This window comes from Triturus cristatus, chromosome 7, assembly GCF_964204655.1.
Source record: "Triturus cristatus chromosome 7, aTriCri1.1, whole genome shotgun sequence".
Taxonomy (NCBI): domain Eukaryota; kingdom Metazoa; phylum Chordata; class Amphibia; order Caudata; family Salamandridae; genus Triturus; species Triturus cristatus.
In genome coordinates, this window is record NC_140590.1 from 303202345 (window position 1) to 303224378 (window position 22034).

General features: G+C 47.2%; 1 protein-coding gene across 2 annotated transcripts in view; it reads left to right on the plus strand.

Annotated features, from left to right (window-relative positions):
- MYBPC2 (myosin binding protein C2) overlaps positions 1-22034 on the plus strand; it is a 256681-nt gene that overhangs the window by 120414 nt on the left and 114233 nt on the right. For both annotated transcript variants that reach the window (XM_085616340.1, XM_085616341.1), the window contains 5 exons: positions 4042-4147; positions 5707-5873; positions 7945-8110; positions 20777-20883; positions 20978-21007. In XM_085616340.1, coding sequence (XP_085472466.1) covers positions 4042-4147; positions 5707-5873; positions 7945-8110; positions 20777-20883; positions 20978-21007 — 576 coding nt within the window. The remainder of the gene's footprint in view (positions 1-4041; positions 4148-5706; positions 5874-7944; positions 8111-20776; positions 20884-20977; positions 21008-22034) is intronic.

Sequence of the window (22034 nt, forward strand, 5' to 3'; positions counted from 1 at the left end):
TGTCTCAGTGCGACCCGATCATTCTTCGCCCTCTTCCGAATCTTTTGACCATGGAACGCGGCCAAATCTGTCATCCCGATCCTGCATCTCTTCATTTAGCGGCTTGGAACCTGAACACTATGAGTTTGTAATTTTGGACATTTCTTTTGATTGCAGAGAAGTCTTGGCTAAGGCTAGAGCCCCTTTAATGGTGAAAACATATAAACTCAAATGGAAAAGATTCTGTCTATGGTGCATTGAAGCTCAAGTACATCCTATACATTCCAAGCCAGAACAACTTTTGCCTTTTTTTTTTGCACCTAGCGAAATCAGGCCTCTCATACTCTACCCTTAAGGTTTTCCTAGCAGCAATCTCACGATTCCGACAAGAGTAATTCAACAAATTTTCAATGGTCTTTTTCAAATGTTTCCTCCGGTACGTCGGCCACCTCCACCTTGGCATCTAAACATTGTATTGGCACAGCTCATGAAGCCACCATTTGAGCCAATCCATAAAGTCAGTCTCAAATATGTTACTTGGAAGACTTCTCTACTCCTGGCTCTGACTTCCTCCCGCCGGGTTAGTGACTTGCAGGCGTTTACTACTAAACCACCTTTTCTCCAATTTACTAAAGACTCTGTCCTGCTCCGCACCAATCCGGCTTTTATCCCCAAGGTTCCATCGGATTTCCACCTCAATGAGCCGATTGTTTTAAAAACATTTTTTCCAAATCCTCAAACTCCCGCAGAGAAAACGCTTCATTCTTTGGATGTCAAAAGATGTCTTAAATTTTACCTTCAGAGAACAGCTACTATTCGTAAGAATGATCAACTCTTTGTGGCTTACGGACGGATGCGAAAGGGTCATCCGGTCACCAAACAAACTATAGTACGCTGGATATCTTCTACTATTGCCTTTTGCCATCAACAAGCGGGAAAACTACTTGCATCAAACGTTCTAGCGCATTCCACCAGAAAGGTTTCTTCTTCTACTGCGCTATTTGCTGGGGTACCTCTTCAATACATCTGCAGAGCTGCAACATTGTCCAGCAGACACACCTTTACGAGACACTACTGTGTGGATGCTGCAGACAACACGGACACGGCTGTGGGACAGGCAGTCCTTCGTAATCTTTTTAAATAAAGATGAGCCTCTGATGCTTCCCTCCTCCTTTATACAAGATAGATTTATTATGTATTTATATATATATTCACTGAAAAAACCATAGGTTTCACACATGTTATAGTTAGCTGGACATTTTACTGATAAAAAACCAATGAAATTCCCCCGTTATAGTTACTGTAGGCAACTATAACTCACGCGACCGTAATCCTCTGCTGATGCTAATACTGTATTTAGACACTTATTTGCCCATGTCTTCTTCCATTAAATTTTAGCTATACATATATTACAAATATTTTTTTTTCATAAAGGCACATATGTCATCAGCAGAGGATTACGGTCGCGTGAGTTATAGTTGCCTACAGTAACTATAACGGGGGAATTTCATTGGTTTTTTATCAGTAAAATGTCCAGCTAACTATAACATGTGTGAAACCTATGGTTTTTTCAGTGAATTTGCAAGGTTTTTTAAATGCTAATTCCTAACTATAACGTGTGTGAAACCTATGGTTTTTTCAGTGAATTTGTACGTTTTTTTAAATGCTAAGTTACTTTACGCCATTTGTGGCGTGCGCGCCCACTTAACGCAGTTCGTTCCGTGCGCGCACGGTGCGCTTCGCGCACCGTGCGCGCACAGTGAGCACGCGGTGCGCTTCGCGCACCGCGTGCCCACGTTACGCTACATGGGCCATGAACGCACGATGCGCTTCGCGCACCGTGCGCACATGGAGGACATATGATGAGCATCGCTGTGAAAGGTAAAATATATGTTAGGTTCAATGTTAATAAGCGATGCACAAAAGTTGCCCTTCGGGCACCTTTTGCACACGGGGTGGGGAGAATGTGGATATTTTTTTTTTTGTTTGTTTTTCTTACCGTATGCGTACGGTAAGCGTAATCGGCGAAATTTTCGAAAAAATTAAAATTGCCTTTTTTCACTTGGGGGATCGTTGGGGACTCCCTCGACATGGCTAGGTGCTTGGGAGCTGTTTAAACAGCCCCTTTACATGTTTTTGGACTTTGTTTTTGAACCCCCTGTCAGAGTGCGAGAGAGAAAATGGCGGCCGCGGCTTCCTGGTTTCGACCGATTCGAATGTTTACTAAGATCTAAGGGCCAATCAGAATCGCGCTCGCGCACGTCACCGTACGCGTACGGTAAGCGCACCGTAAGCGCACCGTAAGCTGGCTCAGATATATATATTGATTTAAAGGCTATTTTCTCAGAATCTACTGAACAGATTTACACCAAACCTACAAAAGGCACTTCCTTGACCTGAGGACTACCTCTCTGCCAAATTTCAAGTAATTCTGTTCAGCCGTTACGAAAAATTAAAATATTACCTTTCAAAACGAAGTGCATCATATGTCCTCCATGTGCGCACGGTGCGCGAAGCGCATCGTGCGTACATGGCCCATCTAGCGTAACGTGCGTGCACGGCACTAACTGCGTAAAGTGGGCGCGCGGTGCGCGAAGCGCACCGCGTGCTTACTGTGCGCGCACGGTGCGCGAAGCGCACCGTGCGCGCACGGAACGAACTGCGTTAAGTGGGCGCGCACGCCACGAATGGCGTAAAGTAACTTAGCATTTAAAAAACCGTACAAATTCACTGAAAAAACCATAGGTTTCACACACGTTATAGTTAGGAATTAGCATTTAAAAAACCTTGCAAATTCACTGAAAAAACCATAGGTTTCACACATGTTATAGTTAGCGGAAATTTTACTGATAAAAAACCAGTGAAATTCCCCCGTTATAGTTAGTGCAGGCAACTATAACTCACGCGACCGCAATCTTCTGCTGATGACATATGTGTCTTTATGAAAAAAAAATATTTGTAATATATGTATAGCTAAAAATGTATAGAAGAAGACATGGGCAAATAAGTGTCTAAATACAGTATTAGCATCAGCAGAGGATTGCGGTCGCGTGAGTTATAGTTGCCTGCACTAACTATAACGGGGGAATTTCACTGGTTTTTTATCAGTAAAATTTCCGCTAACTATAACATGTGTGAAACCTATGGTTTTTTCAGTGAATATATATATATATAATATTTTATATGACTATAGTTTTTTGCACTGGGTATTGCTATTGCTTTGATTCTTATGTACCTTGTATTTTTCTGATATCACTGCTCACTACTTTTATTCAAGCATGTGAATCTATGAAAGACACCCCAATACTGGAGAAGAACAAAAGTTGCTTACCTGTAAACTGTGGTTCTCCAGTATTGGTGTCTTTCATAGATTCACATGCGACCCACCCACCTCCCCTCAGAGGCTCCCATCATGTATTTGACTTTTATGTCACACTTGTGCTATGAAAATCTGAGGGCCTGAGCCTCTGGGGAGAGGGTTCTAGAGGGTGCGGACGCCTGATTGGCTGGATTTTGGACTAAAACATAATGATAGTAATATGTTATAGATGTGACAAGCTGTCTATCCATAAAAACTCTATGGTTTTACTTTCTTTTATGCCTATTAGGCTTATGTTATTACTACATTGCTATGTTATGTACCGTGGGACTCCCACTTTGACGACGGGGAATATTCAAGCATGTGAATCTATGAAAGACACCAATACTGGAGAACCACAGTTTACAGGTAAGTAACTTTTGTTCTTCCTCATTCTCACATAACTGCATCACATTCATACAGTGCTTCCCTCACCGCACACACACAACATGGTTTCCTCAAATTAACATTTTAGCTTATCATACACACACAACTTCTTTATTCTCACACCATAATTTTCTCATACTCTCATACCAAAACTTCCTCCTAGTCACTCCATGGTTTGCATGCGTTCAGGAACACACATCCATGCAGAGTTCATCACTCCATTACACCCTCACCATGAAGTCATCCATGCTCTCTGAGGAGTTGAGATGTACTGGTATACACATCCTAAACTTGCGCTGTTCATTTCTCGTGCACAGAACCCCCGGTCACAGTTGTACGGCCCCTGGAGGACCAGCAGATGTTTGTGGGAGACAAGGTGGAGTTGGAGGTGGAAGTGTCGGAGGAGGGGGCACAGGTCATGTGGTAAGTTGTGGCGCTCTAGTCCTTTAGGAGGGGACACAGGTCATGTGGTAAGTTGTGCCTCTCTACACCTTTGGTAGGGGGCAAAGGTCATGTGGTAAGTTGTGCCTCTCTACACTTTTGGGAGGGGGCACAGATCCTGTGGTAAGTTGTGCTGCTCCTCACCTTCAGAAGGGGGCACAGGTCCTGTGGTAAGTTGTGGCGCTCTACACCTTTAGGAGGGGGCACAGGTCCTGTGGTAAGTTGTGGCGCTCTACACCGTTAGGAGGGGGCACAGGTCCTGTGATAATTTGTGATTCTCTAGTCCCTTAGGAGGGTGCACAGCTCATGTCGTAAGTTGTGCGGCTCTAGTACTTTTGAGACTGTGCTTGGCGTGATAAATCAGTATTAAGTCGAACTGCATAGTATATTAAAGCATTCACCTATTAATGCAGATATGGTGCACTGCACAGTGCTGCAATCTTATAAAAATGCTGTAGAGTTGATGAAGTACAGCAGTATTTCTCTGTAGGGTTGAAATTGCATAGTGCAGTATTTATGTAGCAACACAGAATTGACCATAGGTTAGTGCAGCCTTCCTATTGTAACGCGACCGATCTAAAGCAGAATACATTATTGTAGTGATGTGCACTTGATGCAATATGTTGCAATAGTTTTAAGGTTACGCTCTAGGTTTGGCGCAGTATATTTATGATAATACTGTAGAGTTAACACCACAGAGTGCAATGTTTGTGTGGTAATCTTAGATTTCCACTATGTTATGCACATCTGTATTGCACTAACACCCATTGTCATGGCCCTGTAGCACATTCTTTATGTGGCTGCCCTTTCATGCAGATGTGGGAAGGCATCAATGAAAGTGGAGGGACTATTGTTTGGTTATGGGCAGCCAGTACAGAGCGTGTTAAGCTTCTAAATGGTTTATGTCAGTTAGTGGAACTAAACTGGGCACGATTAAAGAAGATGTTTTGGTGTTCATGCGTATAAGTGCATGTGCCAAAGGACATGACTTTTTAGTCTTGACTAGGGTGGGAGAATCAATTGCCTGTTAATTTATTTTATTTATTTGCAGTCTTATATAACGTGAGATTGAAAGAATAGTCTCTAGTGTTAAGGGCTATAGAATTTTGTTGAATAACTTATTAAAGCCCAAACGTAGCTTATAGTGAACGAGTTGATGGCCTGTGGTAGAAGTTGTCTGTAGTGAGTTGATTGCAAGTTTGTGTTGGGGTTGGATTTTCTTAGTGGTTACGCTCCAAAACCATAGTCACTTTTATACATTCGTGTTATGTTGTGTAGTGAGACCAGGCACAGTAATGTAAGCAGCATTTTTCCTATGGTAAAAGTCTGGATATATGAAAAACTAGTATTTTGATAAATGTGTGAATGAGCGTAGTTTACTGTAGTAACCTTTCCCCCCGCTCTCTATATATCTGGTGCTTGGCTACTACAGAGCATGTATCCAATATAGACAAGACCTATGGTATCACTCCCTCACGATGTCTTGTACCTTCTGCTCTTGTTGTCCTCCTCCCCCTCTGCCACGCGCTACGCACCCACAGGATGAAAGACGGGGTGGAGCTGACCCGCGAGGAGACCTTCAAGTACCGCTTCAAGAAGGATGGAAAGAAACACATCCTGATTATCAATGAGGCTACCAAGGAAGACACTGGGCTGTACAAGGTCATGACCAATGGCGGCCAGTGTGAAGGGGAGCTGATTGTGGAAGGTACAGCAACAATGCCAACTTATGTGGAGAATTGTGAGGCTTGGTTTTTATTTGTTACTGGTGTCATCTCTACTTTTATGTCAATAAGGTCAACCCATGTGTAGTGTTTTGAGGTGTTCCTCCTGAAGCAGCTCCAATATTTTTGATCCAACTAACTTTCGTTGTCATAACTTTCTCATAATATAAGCCCCTTCTTTTACTTATGGCTTTTTGCCCTTTTATCCCCATTGTATGTTTAGTCTGCTTTCAATTTTCTCCCTCACTCAGCTGCATTTCATTTTCTGGCCCTATTGCGGTGAACTGGCTCTGAGCCAGTGAGGCGGATCTCCTCCGCCATTGCAGAGGAGCCGCCCCAGGCTGGGACTGCCAGGCCAGTTCCAGGCAGGGCAATCTAGTGATGGTCACGCCACACTAATTGGGACACCTTGACCATCACTATAGCGCAGGGCCACAAACACAATTAGCTTGCAGGCATGAGGTGAATTGGCACCAGGTCAATAATTTCCACTGGTAGATTCAGCAGTGGCTCCGCTGCTGGAAATCCTACAGTTTCTCATCTCTACATGAGGCAGGGAAACTGCGATATTGGTGGGGCTTGTAAGCTCCTAAGTTCTACTGATTCACATGCTCTGCTACAACCCTAAATGACTATTAAGGTTTTGCTGTATGTATGCAGTGGAACTTGTATAGCGCAACCCTAGATGGAGAACAATACAAGGAGAGGAAGCAAGTCTGGAAAAACAAACAAAAGAGAGATTTTTTAAAGTTTATAACGTGTTTTGTTTTTAGGGATTGCAGCTAACATTTCTAGCCTTCCCTTCTCTGGTAAAACCAAAACCAAACCCAGAAAGATTTTGCAGGTGATTATTTGCAAAGTTTGCCCACAGTGTGCTAGGTCTAATATCATCTAGTTAGCAGTGTGCAAGCTGACATCAGTTTTATGTCAGGGCCAGTGGAGGTGTCATTCATGTTGTGTTCAGTTTCAAACTTGAGCCTAGGACAAAGGATCACACTTTGAACAATAGCAGTTTGCTGCACCTGACAACAAAGACATCTGTAGGTGGACATCTGGGTACAAAAACAGTTTCATGTTTAGTTTAGCCCGCTCCCACAGGAGAACTCAATGGTCACTTGACAGTTGTTATGATGGCCGTGTGGGAAGTGCATGATACCTGTGAGTGAGGTCTGTTTTTCCTGCCTACCATGCGCCTTGGGTCAACTTTGCAGCTTTTTGCACTTGCTCAGATATCGCATGCTCTAGATATCGCTGACCTCAACAGTATTCATTTCATCGAGGGGCTGATGCACAACTCGAAGAGCTCCTGCATCTGGCACATACTGGTGCAGTTTTGGATCAATAGGTACACTTAGGTCAATGCAGCTTTGTCCGAACAAAGCCCTTAGGGTATCTCTGCCCAGATACTTGGTGGCAAGATGCACAATTCTGTTGCACAGATCAGGGACCAAACACCAATGTGAATAGGCAAGCGAAAAAGAAAGACTCAAGCAGTACATTGAGTTCATCAAAACTGCATTTATTTTTGGCAAGAAGAAGGGACTCATAACTGACTCCTACTTTCCATGTGCAATAATTTAGAAGTAATTGATTAATAAAAACAGAACAAAACCAGATATAAGAAGTTGGTGTAAATAGGCTGCAAGTGATCTCAATCAACATACACCCAGATAGTGACCTTTCTTGTCCCTAATGTATACATGGATTTACATTACTCTCCATGGGTCAGTGGGCAAGGCCTATGTCTAACTCATGCTCCTTCATCAACCCACTTTGCACAAGAGGTTAGAATGTGCCCACACCCCTACACATTCTTCCAGCACTGTTGATACCACTGTTTCTTTGAAGACACCAGCAATGATATGTGATGTTAAGCTAATATTCACTCTCTCCCAATCCCTGGATATGACAGATCCACAATGTAGTTAAAGAAACAAAAGTAAAGGACAAGACAACATTGCAACAGCTCTGCATCTCCGAAAATATTGGAGAAATAAAATACAATATTAGGCTTCCTCCTTCCTCATTTGTTTTTGCCCAATTTCTCCCATACAGAGAAGCAACTAGAAGTTCTCCAAGACATTGCTGACCTGACGGTCAAGGCAACTGAGCAAGCTGTCTTCAAGTGTGAAGTGTCTGATGAGAAGGTAACTGGGAAGTGGCTGAAGAATGGAGTGGAGATCAGGCCCAGCAAGCGCTTCACCATGACACACAAGGGCAGGTAAGAAAACAGAAGGGTAAGGGAGGTGAGAGATTGCGAGCGAAGAGTGCCATCCCAAATGTGTCATACACTACTCTTCCCTCTAATGACTCTGTGATACGAACGGTCACCTATCTCTACTGATGACATAACTATTACCAGTATTAACCTTAAGCCAACTGATTTGTTACAAGACCCTGTTTCTGCATTTCTTCTTCGAGAACACTCCACTCTTTGCTGCTATGGTCACCTTGTACATTAATGTGTAGTTTCTGATGGTGCACTCTCCTTTTGCTTAATGGCAGACTAGTGGCCTCAGCACTTGTGAAGAAAGCAGTGGTGCAATGCAGGACCCTGCAGCCCCTGTGGCACGGGGGCCTTTTACCCTTCAGCTGGTAATAAGTCTGCATGGAATCAACTTTTGAATTTGGGTACTACTCTTGTGTGCCCCTTAGCCTGGCCTTCCATGACTATGGCCTTTGACATCAGTGCTCAGAGCACCATCACCGGTCTCTGGAGGAGGTGGGCAGATTCCCTGGCGGCATCACCAATCACACTGCTTGCCTGGGGAAGAAGGCCAAGCTTCAATCGAATCAGAATCTTCGGTACACAAGAAAATAGGACCACTCGAACACAGGACCCTAAACAGTCTCTTCATTGGCCCCATGTGCCCCAGGGAGTGGGACTAAGCATAAGAAATTGTGACCCATGGCAGAGCCTCTGCAGCCGTGGCAGAGCCTCTGTAGCTGTGGCGGAGACTCTGCAGCTGTGGTGGGAGCCTCTGCAGCCGTTGTGGCTTTGCAGCCGTGGTGGAGCCTTTACAGCTGTGGTGGAGCCTTTGCAGCGGTGGCAGAGACTCTGCAGCTGTGGTGGGAGGCTCTGCAGCCGTGGCGGAGTCCTCACAGTTGTGGTGAAGGCTCTGCAGCCGTGGCAGAGCCTCTGCAGCCGTGGTGGAGCCTCTGCAGCCGTGGTGGAGCCTCTGCAGCCGTGGGGGAGACTCTGCAGCTGTGGTGGGAGACTCTGCGGCAGTGGTGGAAGCCTCTGCAGCCGTGGCGGAGCCTCTGCAGCTGTGGCGGAGCCTCTGCAGCCGTGGTGGAGCCTCTACAGCCATGGCGGAGCCTCAGCAGCCGTGGCAGAGCCTCTGCAGCCATGGTGGAGCCTCTGCAGCCGTGGTGGAGCCTCTGCAGCCTTGAGGGAGACTCTGCAGCTCTGGTGGGAGACTCTGCAGCTCTGGTGGGAGCCTCTGCAGCCGTGGTGGAGCCTCTGCAGCCGTGGCGGAGCCTCTGCAACCGTGGCAGAGCCTCTGCAGCCGTGGTGGGAGGCTCTGCAGCCAAGGCGGAGGCCCTGCAGTTGTGGTGGAGGCTCTGCAGCAATGGCGGAGGCCCCGCAGTTGTGGTGGAGGCTCTGCACTGTAGTTCTCATAGCGGAGATTCCTCTGTGACTGTGGAGCCTCCGCCACGACTGCAGCGGCTCTTTGTGAATCAGGCCCAGAATTTAAAGGAATCTTTATTTTTCTGCTCGGACTTTCGGGACCCACCAAATTCAGCAGGCGACCCACTAGTGGATTGCAACCCATAATTTAGTGAACACTGCCTTAGTCCCAAATCCCGGATGTGTGACACTTGACGGGCATTGGCCTCTCTAGTTCAACCTCTTTTTAGCCTCTCTAGCCACTCTAATTTAAATATTCCGAGATTTTCCAGTTAGGTGCAAGACCTATGTTGATGATACACTGGTCAACATAAGAGAGATGGCTCTGACGACTAGTGTGTACATCCTCAGTTATGCTTATTGAAAATGAAAGGCAGGTTACAAATCTCTCCAAATTTGCCAATATGCATCATGTCGGGTTGAAGAAGCTCATGGATCTGCAGCATTTCATCTACTCTCTTTCAAAGCAATTTGCACAGCTCATTTTGTCATCCACAGATCCGCTTACTTCAGCTAGAAATGTGTACCTACCCCCCAAACTAAGCTAGGCCAGTTATTAGTAGACTGATCCCACTCCTGGTTGTCCCTCCATTCAACAAATCTTGTACAGGGAACACTCCATTTCAGTTATGACTAAGGGCCTAAAAATAACTGCGGCGGTCCGACGAACCGCGGTAGCCAAGGTGGCAGTGGGGGTAGTGCTGCACTGGTGGTTCGACCTCCCTATTACAAGCTGGACAGTCGGATGGCCTTGGGACCACCGCAACTTGCAGGAATCAGAGATCCCTGGCGGTGTTGCGGCAGTCTTGAGGATGCAGTATGCTTGGCGATGCCACTGCGGCACCGCCAAGCATATTGTGAGTTTTCTTTCCGCCACGGTTTTCATTGCAATAAGCCAACCATGAAAACTGTGGTGGAGAGGAAACAAAGGGTGCCCTACAGGGCCCCCTGTTGCCTTGGGACCAGGGTGTACATGCAGGGGGCACATGTTATGCCCCCCTCTGTGCAGTCACCCCCTTTAATACGTGGCATGGACTTGACAGTCCGTGCAGGGATGGGCTTTGGCGTTCCCACACTGCCGTTGAAACGCCAAAGGACCGCCTGCCAGACCACGAGATTACTCTTAATTTGGCGGGCAGCCGGTGGTATAGTTTCGCGGTCCTGGAGTAGGGCGCTAGCTTGGTGGCCTGCTCCAGAACCGCTAAACTCTTAATCAGGCCCTAAGATAGGAAATGCTCAACTGGCGAGCATAAGGGAAATTGACAACCATCTTGAATTCCAGAGAGCACTAAAACCAGATCTCGCATTGTTTATAATTGGCATTTAAACAAGTAGGTATCTGCATACACAAAGCATCTATTCTCACTCCACTCCTCAATTTATTTATTTATTTATTTAAGGTTTTATATAGCGCGAACATGACCCGTTAGGGTATCAGAGCGCTTTACAGGGATACACACGTTGCATACAGTATATGCATAGGCAGAATACAAGGGTGGGGTTAGGGAATTGACTACAGTAGGGCAAATGTCAGAGCTATATACAATAAACAGTACAGTACCAAAATCAGCGAGCCACATGCCAGAAATAAAACAAGGGGAACTATTAATACATGGAGAGGGACAAACAATACACTAGATTATGCACAAAAACATAGGGCATGAAAAGGCGGAATGCACAATAACCGAGAGTTATTGGAGGGATTTGCTCATTAGGAAGGTTTTCGCTTCCTTTTTGAAGCGTGACAAAGTAGGAATTCTTCTGATGGAGGGAGGTAGCGAGTTCCAGATTCTTGGTGCGGCCCCAGAGAACGCTCGGTTATATGATTTTACATTGCGGAAGCGGAGTGGCTAGAGGACACGGTCTCTGGTGGACCGAGAGTTTCTGGTTCTCCCAGATATCACACTTTTCTGGGCGAGATACTTCGGGGTGTTCGTGTACAAGGCTTTGTGAGTGATGCTGGCCGCCTTGGGAGGGATTCTGCCTTCAAGAGGAAGCCAGTTCAAGGCCTTCAGATGTGGTGAAATGACGTCAAATATTTTTGAGCCAGATAAGAGTCTTGCTGCTGCGTTGAGGCAAGCTTTTAGCGGGGCGGTCGAAGTCTTTGGTAGGCCATATAGGATAGAGCAGCCGTATTCAATTTTGGAGATAACTAACGCCTGAACTGCGGTTTTTAGGTCGGCAGTATCAAGAAAGGGTTTTAGTTTTCTCAAGTAGCTCAGATGGAACCTGGCAGTTTTGGCCATCGAATTGGTGTGTTCACGCATATTCAGGTTTCAATCCAAGGTTATCCTAAGCGATTTGGCAGAATCCACTATGTTGGCGTGCAGTTGAGTGCTGTGATCGAGTTAATCCATTCAGGGATGTCATTGGATTTTTTTGGGAGGGTGAGGGGGAGGGGAGAGATAATCAGGAACTCCGTTTTATGGGCATTCAATTTGAGTTGGCTGTTGGCAAGCCATTGAACAATCAGATTCAGGGCATCATACAGATAGGTATTCTCCTCAAGAGAAGAGATTTTGATGTATATCTCAGTGTACATGTGGAAGGAGATGTTAGCCGTGCGAAGAATTTCAGCTAGTGGGTCAGGGTAGAGATTAAAGAGGGTAGGGACAGAGTAGAGCCTTGAGGGACACCGATACAGATTGAGGAAGGAGCAGATAGGTTGTTGTTGACTAAGAATCTCTGGGTGCGGTCCTGGAGGTAGGAACAGAACCATTTGATGACGGTACCTCCGAGGCCCATCCTGTGTTCAAGGCGTTCAAGAAGTTTCTCATGGTTGACTGTGTCGAAAGCTGAGGAGAGATCCAGAAGGATCAAGAGACAGGTTTTGCCTTGGTCCAGGGCTAGAAGAGCATCGTCTACGATGTGAAGAATAGTGGTTTCAGTGCTATGCCCAGGCCTGAACCCAGATTGGAAATCGTCAAGTAAATTGAAATCAGCGATGTGTTGGCTTACACATGTTAGCTGCACACATTTCTCCAGCACTTTTGCAAGAAGAGGAATATAATCGAAATAGGTCTGAAGCGGTCTGGAATTTCCGGGTTCAGAGTGGTTTTTTTTGGGATGGGGATGACTTGCCCGGTTTTCAGGGAGTCAGGTATGGAACCTTGAAGAAGGGAAGCGTTGATAATTGTAGTCCAGATGGGAACGATGAGTGGGGAGGTCACTGCCAAGCAGTTGGCGGGGAGAGGGTCGTTGAAGTAGGTGTTCGATTTTAAGGAGGCTAGAATTTTAGAGATGGACTGGTCATCATAATGTTCGAAGTTGGACCAGTAAGCTTTGTGTTTGGGTGTTGTTTGGAGGGGACGAGAGGGGAGAAGGGCTCCAGTAGGAAGAGAAGGGCAGTTTGAGGTGGCATGGAGATCGTTACCTAGCGAGTTGATTTTGGTTGTGAAGAAGGAGGAGAACTCATCACAGATTATTAGGGATTTAGTTGTTTCTTTTGATGACTTTGCTAGTTTGTTTGACTGAAGTTTGACTATTTCGAAGAGTTTGCAGGGTCCGTTCTTGGCATTTTCCAGTTCTAATTTGAAGAACTCTTTTTTGGACAAGAGGATATTCTTGTTGTAAGTATTTCTGGCCTGGCGGAGAAGTTCAAGATGGGAGGCTGAGGGGTGCTGTCTCCAGTTTCTTTCTTTAAGTCAGTGAGCTCTCCTTTCGCCATTGAGGTGTCCGCTGAACCAGGGGTTTTTGTCTTTGATTTGGGACCTTTCGAGCTTTAACGGTCCAGATCATCCAAAATGTTAGTCATAGTCGAATTGTAGTGCTCTGTGAGGTCATTGCCCTTAGAAAGATCAGGGGGGGATGATGGTCACTCTCGCAGCGAGCTGTCAGCTTCTCGAGGTCAAGGCTCTTAGTGTCTCTGAGAAAGCGTTTTGGTTTCACTGGTTGCCCAAGACATTTCAGGTGGTAGTCAGGTATTGTGAAGGTGATGGCGTGGTGGTCTGACCAGTCGCATGCCTCAATTGAATTCAGCCTGACCGCTGATGTCGTAGCGATTATCCAATCCAAAGTTGCGCCTTTAGTGTGGGTATATAGGATGCATGCCTGTGTGAGTGATTTGGTCAGCGAGAAAGACCTTGACAGCGTTGACTTAGGAATCATTGGGGTCGTTCCAATGCAGATTAAAGTCACCAAGGAAAATGTCATTGGAGTGGGGGGGGGACCTTAGCAGTGATGATTTCCATGAGGAGTACGTGAAAGTGTTGTTCTTGCCCGGGAGGTGGTAGAGGATGGCCAATTTGCATAACTGAGTAGTGTTGTTACTAATGGAGAAAGCTAGACATTCACAGGAGTCCGTGGGTTCTGCATGGAGTTCTGTGACAAGGAGGTCTGAGCGGTAGATGCATGCAATGCCTCCCCCTTTTTTTAATTGTCTATCGAGTCTAATGATGTTATAGCTAGGTGGTACCAATAAATCAAGGTAAGGAGATGAGGAATCATTGAGCCACGACTCGGTTAGGATAGCAACATCCGTTTTATGGCTTGGGATGAGGGCGGCGATGTCCGAGGCGTGTTTCGCAGCTGAACGACAATTAATAAGGAGGCCAGGTAGTGGAGCATCAGTATGAGTGTTGTAAGAAGGGGAGGTTAAAAGTACTTGTGTTGTTGCTGGTTACCCCTTTATTACGAATCGAAGATGATCTATTGGTGTTGATTGCGATAGTGGGAATCAGGCAATCAACTTCCTTGTTAAGAGAACAGGGGGGCGTCGGGGGAGGTCATGTAGAATGTAAGGAGGGCTAGAGTTTCCTTCTCTGAGAGGTAGTTTGGAAGTTTGTGAGAGCGAAGGTGTCTGCTGGCCAGCGGCATGGGCTGGAGGTTGGGAATGGTGAGCAGGGGAAGGGCTGAGTTAAGGGAGGGCTTAAAGGTGGCGATAGAGTTTTCAGTGAGTAGAAGGATGTTCTTAAGATCAAATAAGAATTTCTGGATTTTCTGAACTATGATGGATGCCTTGGTGTTCAGGGTTTCAAAGTCCAGTGGTGTAGGTTGTGCTTGCGGGCAAGGGAAAAGGAGGACAGGACAGGGTCTGGAGGCATGAGTGGTCGGGCAGGTGGGGGATCTCACCCCCCTATATCTAAGTTACTAGGAGGAGGGGGGAGCGGAGGTGTTTCCAGGACTGTTGCGGGGAAAGTTAGGTGAGCTGGGGGTGAGGTGATAGTTAGCTGCTAGGCGAGGAAAGGAGGCGGGGCGGCGGCAGAGACATATTGGCGGATGCTAGGGGTGGGGGGAGTGGAGGGGAGATCTCTGAACGCAATAGGGGAGATACTATCTCTGGATTTGGACTGATTGGAGAACACATTGGGAGGGGTTGTGCCAATCCGACCTGTGGGAGTGAGAGATGGAGTGGAAGGGGGAACAGCCACGAAATAAAGAGTGTGGTGGACTTGACCAAGAGAGAAGAGGGACTGGAAGTATGTGGAGAAGGCGAGAATTTAAAAATGTTCCAAAAGAACATTAAACATGGGAGAGTAAGGAAAGAAAAGCCTAAATCTGAGAAGAGATAATTATGGAACCCAGACAACAATACAATAGTACCCTAACCAAACCAGACAACAAAGGTAATCTCATATTTCCTAATGTACCCCTAATATGTTAAGAAACAAGGACAAGAGTCACATTGCCCTTACTTTACCAACATAACCGCTATGGACACACAGGGAATGCATTAATCCACCGTTGCAGTATGGGGATTGAAGGAGACCACTAAGTGAGGCTACACTTCCACAGCAGACTCTGAGTAGCTGGAGTTTAGAAAACCCATACACACACTGCGATATACCCCAAAGAGATACAAACATATCAACTACAACGGTGTGTGAGCAGCAGGTTCTATTCTCTGTATGTACCTGATCTGCAAGGAAAACCCAACAGTCATTCCGTATCCAATGCTTCCTTATTGGGCCAAGGCATGTCCACAGGCATCCCATGGAGACTGTGTGAAAGCCCGCAACAACAGAAAAGTTCTGCACCAAAGAGCTAAAATATGAATTAGACGATGAAGATACAAAACTGTAATACATTACATTCAACGGAAGTGTTAAATTATTAGCAAATTGCAAGACCAGATGATTTGGTTATGTAAAAAAAGCACATTAGCACAGTCAAGACATTGAAACAGAATAGATGTCTTAAAATATCTTAAATGAAGTTAAACTTTGAACTCTTATCTGTAAAGTCATAGTCCATAAGAAACAGTAACATTACGTAAGAGCTTTGTGTGAAACACAAGAAACGTTAGCGGTATGAATAAAAAAAATTTAAAAAAAGAGGAATGAGTCCCCAGATCAGTGCTCTGGATTCTAAAATCAAAATGCAACAATCCCAAAACACTGATCATTACACCCTACTAACAACAATGAATAATTTGTCCTGGAAGACTCTTTTTCCACCTTAACCACAAAGTACATCTGGTAGAATTACCAAGCATTAGCATAGCCAATAGGTCTTGCATTTGGGACCTTATAAGTGTTTAGCCATGCAACAGTTGGTGTTGTTGCACCAAGGATATTCTGCTGCATAACTAAATACGTATAGGGTCCAAAAAGCGAGACCTATTGGCTATGCCAATGCGTGTTTGTTTTTTGTTGCTGTTATGTTTAAGTGCCAGATCTACAATAGCTGGACATGGTTTTTGTTAACAGCTCTTTGCATCAAATGAACTTGTTTCCATTGCTCTGAATGTTGTTTCCATTCTGGTTGTAGGAAGCAGTCATTCCCGGGGGTGTGGGGGCTGCCCATGCGCCGAACTTTGCAAATGAGAAAAAGCCTGGTGCAGGCGCAATTTACAAGTGTGGAGTGAGTGAGCCCCAGGCAGCATGACTCACTCACACAGTAGTTCATGCACTGCACCGGGATACTCAGCATTGTTTAAGGAAACTCGACCCACTCCCTCCCAGGCATTGAACACATATTTACCAAGAAACTCAGAGAAGAGCCTGCCTGCTGCACTGACCGCTGGTGGTGTGTGTGCCTGGTGAAAGCGTGCACTGACGGCTGGTGGTGTGTGTGCCTGGTGAAAGCGTGCACTGACGGCTGGTGGTGTGTGTTCCTGGTGAAAGCATGCACTGACGGCTGGTGGTGTGTGTGCCCGGTGGAAGCGTGCACTACCGGCTGGTGGTGTGTGTGCCTGGTGGAAGCGTGCACTGCTGGCTGGTGGTGTGTGTGCCTGGTGAAAGCGTGCACTGACAGCTAGCGGTGTGTGTGCCTGGTGGAAGCGTGCACCGACGGCTGGTGGTGTGTGTGAGTGTGTGCCTGGTGAAAGCGTGCACTGACGGCTGGTGGTGTGTGCCTGGTGGAAGTGTGCACCGACGGCTGGTAGTGTGTGTGCCTGGTGGAAGCGTGCACTGACGGCTGGTGGTGTTTGCCCCTGATGGAAGCGTGCACTGACGGCTGGTGGTGTTTGCCCCTGGTGGAAGCGTGCACTGACGGCTGGTGGTGTGTGTGCCTGGTGGAAGCGTGCACGGACGGCTGGTGGTGTGCGTGCCTGGAGAAAGCATGCACTGACGACTGATGGTGTGTGCGCCTGGTGGAAGCAGAAGCATTCACAGCAATAGAAGACACAAATGAAACTGATGAAGAGGGAGGGGGAGAAAGTAGGGGGGAGTGCGAGCAGAGGTGCCTGATTACAGCAATAGAAACACAAATGGCAGCTGTGCACGTGCACGCGCTCGTGAACGCAAGCCGGAGGCCAGCAAAAGCCTATGGTGGCACTTTTAAAAGCCACTTACTAAATGTCTGGAAGAGACAGAATGCGCTCTCTCAGGCGAGACCTAAAAAAACCAGCACCTGCATGATGCAAACGCCCAAAATTGATATTGTGCTCAATAGGTCTTCACTTTCATAAGAGCAGACAGTTGTACTGCATGTCACCTTTAAGGCTGAGCTCCCAACTGTGTAAATCGGCATTTGCATTTATTTTTATTTACTTGTTTGAAAGCAGCATGTTTTAATTACCAATGCATAACTGGGAATGTAAATCATATTTTAAAAATACCAGAGTGCTTAATCATTCAATGCAAAGCAACAGGAATTGTAGTGTCCTGAACATGACTGCAAAAAAAAGAATAATTTGTCAGGTTCTTACCGGAGGCGACTTGTCCATGCATTGCTGTAGTGATGGGTACCACGCGAGTTCCGTTCTGCGTTACCGCTTTGATAGGTAGCTGGTGCTGTCCTAGAGGGGCCTGCTGCAGTATTGTGGCAGTCTGTGGTGGCGTGGCCTGAGAGGGCTGTAGGATACGGTTAGCTGCTCCCAAGGTTGCATGACTAATGGCAGGAATAGGCTCCACTTTAACTTTTACTTCTTCTCAATGCTTCATGCATAACCGCAGCGATACAGATGCATCATGTTTCGAACACATTTACAAACCTCACGCACCTCATCCAGCACCTCCCATAGAGGTCATTCTACACCCCATACCCTCTTCAAACCCAGAGTCCAGGATCCTCATGCAAATGAGAGTACTTCATGCCTTCTGTCATGGGCTGAAGCGCTATGTAAGTGCTACAGTTCAATGGAGCTAGATCAGCACCTTCGCGGCTCCCTGTCAAGGACAGACTTCGATTTAAGATAGACTTTCCTATAAATGCTAGCATGACGTTGTCCCAACTTACTTAAAGTTGCTGGCAATGTTCATCCTTGATCCTTAAATACGATTTGACGTAGTTGTCCTAGTTGAACTCAGAGTTGGGCAAACTTGGAACGTTTTACAAATTGCCTATTATTCTTGTGACCACCATGATTGCTAGCTGTAGTGTGAGAAGTGCTCTGCATGTGGGCTTTCATGTTAAAATCGGGGCATTTAAGTTTGTTTTGCAGACAAAAAATGTTAATGAAAATTCATCCAGTTACAAACTCACAAGTAAAAAGTTTCAAAGTTAAATTGTGAGAAATCGCAGACTCAATCCACCGCCAAACAGCACTTGTGAGAAATATTACGTGTTTGTGTGGATTAACTCCACAAGGACAGACATGTAAGATAACTGGGATTCTGCATACTGTTAGTAAGGCAATAATCAGGATCTATGCAAGACTCTGCCCGCATAATAAACACGTTCCAAACGCCCAGTCTTGCCTACGATGATGGCAACTGCTAGGGTCTCAATACCTCAGTGGTTGAGAGAAAGCTTCACTGGTATGGTCCCATAGTACACAACCTGCTTGGGAGAAACTTATGCTGCTGAAGTTTCAACAACTAGAACGCCTCATTGTTAAGATCCCATAGTACATGAACTGATGTGGGGGAAACTTACTCTGCTGGGGTCTAAAAAACGTAATAGTGTAAAGAGAAAGCTTCACTGGTCAGGTCCCATAGTACAAGAACTGATTGGGGCAAACGTATGATGCTAGGGTCGCAACAACTTGATAGCGGAGAGAACATTTCACGGTTAAGATTCCATAGTACAGGAACTGATTAGGGCAAACTTACACTGCTGGGGTCTCAATAATTTAGCTGCTGAGAGAAAGCTTCATTGGTGAAGATCCATTGCAGGTGAACTGTTTGAAGGAAGCTCGCATTGCTAGCTTGCGGCAGCACTTGAGCTGTTAGAAGTCAGCTCACACTGATGGTTTACTGTTGCACTAAAAGTAACTCGAGGAAGCCTGGAACAGTCATATCTTGTCATTTCTTAAAGTAGTGCATATTCATTGTTTGGGGAAAGCTGCAAGCGTCTTACCGCTGGGACCTGCAGACCTGCAATAGCTGAGGGCCGGCAGCACTGTTCCAGCAGGAGCTGTCCACCCTGGCACAGGTGCCCGGCATAGCTGAGGGCCGGCAGCCCTGTTACAGCAGGAGCTGCCCACCCTGTCACAGGTGCCCGGCTTAGCTGAGAGCCGGCAGCCCTGTTACAGCAGGAGCTGGCCACCCTGTCACAGGTGCCCGACATAGCTGAGGGCCGGCAGCCCTACCAGAGCAGGAAGCTGGCCACCCTGGCACAGGTGCCCAGCATAGCTGAGGGCCAGCAGCCCTGGTACAGCAGGAGCTGGCCGCCCTGGCACAGGTGCCCGACATAGCTGAGGGCCGCCAGCCCTGTTACAGCAGGAGCTGGCCACCCTGTCACAGGTGCCTGGCATAGCTAAGAGCCGGCAGCCCTGTTACAGCAGGAGCTGGCCACCCTGTCACAGGTGCCCGACATAGCTGAGGGCCGGCAGCCCTACTAGAGCAGGAAGCTGGCCACCCTGGCACAGGTGCCCAGCAAAGCTGAGGGCCGGCAGCCCTGGTACAGCAGGAGCTGCCCACCCTGGCACAGGTGCCCGGCATAGCTGAGGGCCATCAGCCCTGTTACAGCAGGAGCTGGCCACCCTGTCACAGGTGCCCGGCATAGCTGAGGGCCGGCAGCCCTGTTCCAGCAGGAGCTAGCCACCCTGTCACAGGTGCCCGGCATAGCTGAAGGCCTGCAGCCCTGTTACAGCATGAGCTGGCCACCCTGTCACAGGTGCCTGGCATAGCTGAGGGCCGGCAGCTCTGTTACAGCAGGAGCTGGCCATCCTGTCACAGGTGCCCGGCATAGTTGAGGGCCGGCAGCCCTGTTACAGCAGGAGCTGGCCACCCTGGCACAGGTGCCCGGCATAGCTGAGGGCCGGCAGCCCTGTTCCAGCAGGAGCTAGCCACCCTGTCACAGGTGCCCGGCATAGCTGAGGGCCTGCAGCCCTGTTACAGCAGGAGCTGGCCACCCTGTCACAGGTGCCCGGCATAGCTGAGGGCCGGCAGCTCTGTTACAGCAGGAGCTGGACATCCTGTCACAGGTGCCCGGCATAGCTGAGGGCCGGCAGCCCTCCTAGAGCAGGAAGCTGGCCACCCTGTCACAGGTACCCAGCACAGCTGAGGGCCGGCAGCCCTGTTACAGCAGGAGCTGGCCACCCTGGCACAGGTGCCCGGCATAGTTGAGGGCCGGCAGCCCTGTTACAGCAGGAGCTGGCCACCCTGGCACAGGTGCCCGGCATAGCTAAGGGCCAGCATTCCTAATAGAACAGGAAGCTGGCCACCCTGTCACAGGTGCAGGCTGGCTCCCCTGGCACAGTTGCAAGTGGAGATCTTTGTCATAGTTAGCCAGTTGGCGGCTCTGCCGCAGCTGGAAGCTGGTGGCCCTGCCTCAACTAGGAGCCAGCAGGACTGTCACAGCTGGACGCTGGTAGCGGTGCCCCAGCTGGAAGCTCCCCGTCCTGTCACATCTACCAGGTCTTCCAATAAGATAGACTCATTGAGTTACAGACAGCACAGGGCGCATAACACCGCTTTTTCTTCCACACAGGATCCACAAGCTGGTGATTGACGATGTCCGGCCAGAAGACGAGGCGGACTACACTTTCGTGCCCGATGGGTTCGCGCTCTACCTGTCTGCCAAACTCAACTTCCTGGGTGAGCTTAAAAGTGTAGTTTCTATGATTGAAATCAGTGGTTGCTGCTTCCTCCTGGGATGCTAACATGCCCCTCTTCTTTTTCTTCTGTACAGAGATTAAAGTTGACTTCGTCCCCCGTCAAGGTATGGAACTTTCAGAAAGTTGTGTTAATTTTTTATTTCTACATTTAAAAGTTGTCATTAAAATGTCATTCCGAGGAGAATGAGAACGCGCTTGGTTGTAGTCCAAATGTTTTTAATGCCATCATTCCTGATGAAGAGCTGGGAGATTTTCTTTTACTGGAATCAGCAACATACCTCACATCCAGGGGACTGTCCAAAGAGGGCAAAGTAAGGTGACTGTCAAAGGGATACTATTGAAGTCAAGGGAGGGAGTCTTTTAGTTAGGTTAATGTTGGTTGGTTGGAAGGCTGATATATTTGAGTTCAATCGAGATGAAGGTGAGACAGATGTGCTAAAAAGATCCAATTGGAATCAATGAAGATAATCCATTTTAGAAGAATAACGCAGGTGTGCTGGGAGTACAATCCCGTTGAAGTAGAAGAAGGTTAATCATGGTAGAAAGGGAGCTGTATCATGTTGAAGTCAACTGAAAGAAACAATTTTAAGAGGATAATAATTTTTTTAGAGGACGATGTAGAAGTGCTTAAGAAAATTTATGCAGGTTCATTTTAGAAGGGTTGTGCAGAGATTGTGACCAAATTGGAGACCGGGATAAACCACTTTAGGAGGAGGCGCTGCACGTTCTCTGAAGGTAATGCATTTGATGTGCACAGCGATGAGCCATTTTAGCAGGGTGATGCAGGAGTGCTGGCTGGGTAATCCTGCTGTAGTCAATAGAGATAAACCAGTTTATAAGGTTGGTGCTTATTGCTAGGCATTGCTAATGGGTAATCCGATTATAGACAAGAAAGAAAATCGCTTGTTCAGATGGCGGCAATGGTTACGTGGAGGATGGCGCACTGTCCAACTGAGGGTTACTTGAGAGGTATGACGCAGGCCTTCACAAAGACTCCACTCCAAGTCTATCAACCCACTTCTTTAAATAGATACGTAAAGTTACGGTTTACCCAAACAGAGGGGCAAGAATAGTCCTGGTTCGTGGTGGTCCTTCACAGGAAATGCCTGGATAGCACAGGTTCTTGAAAAG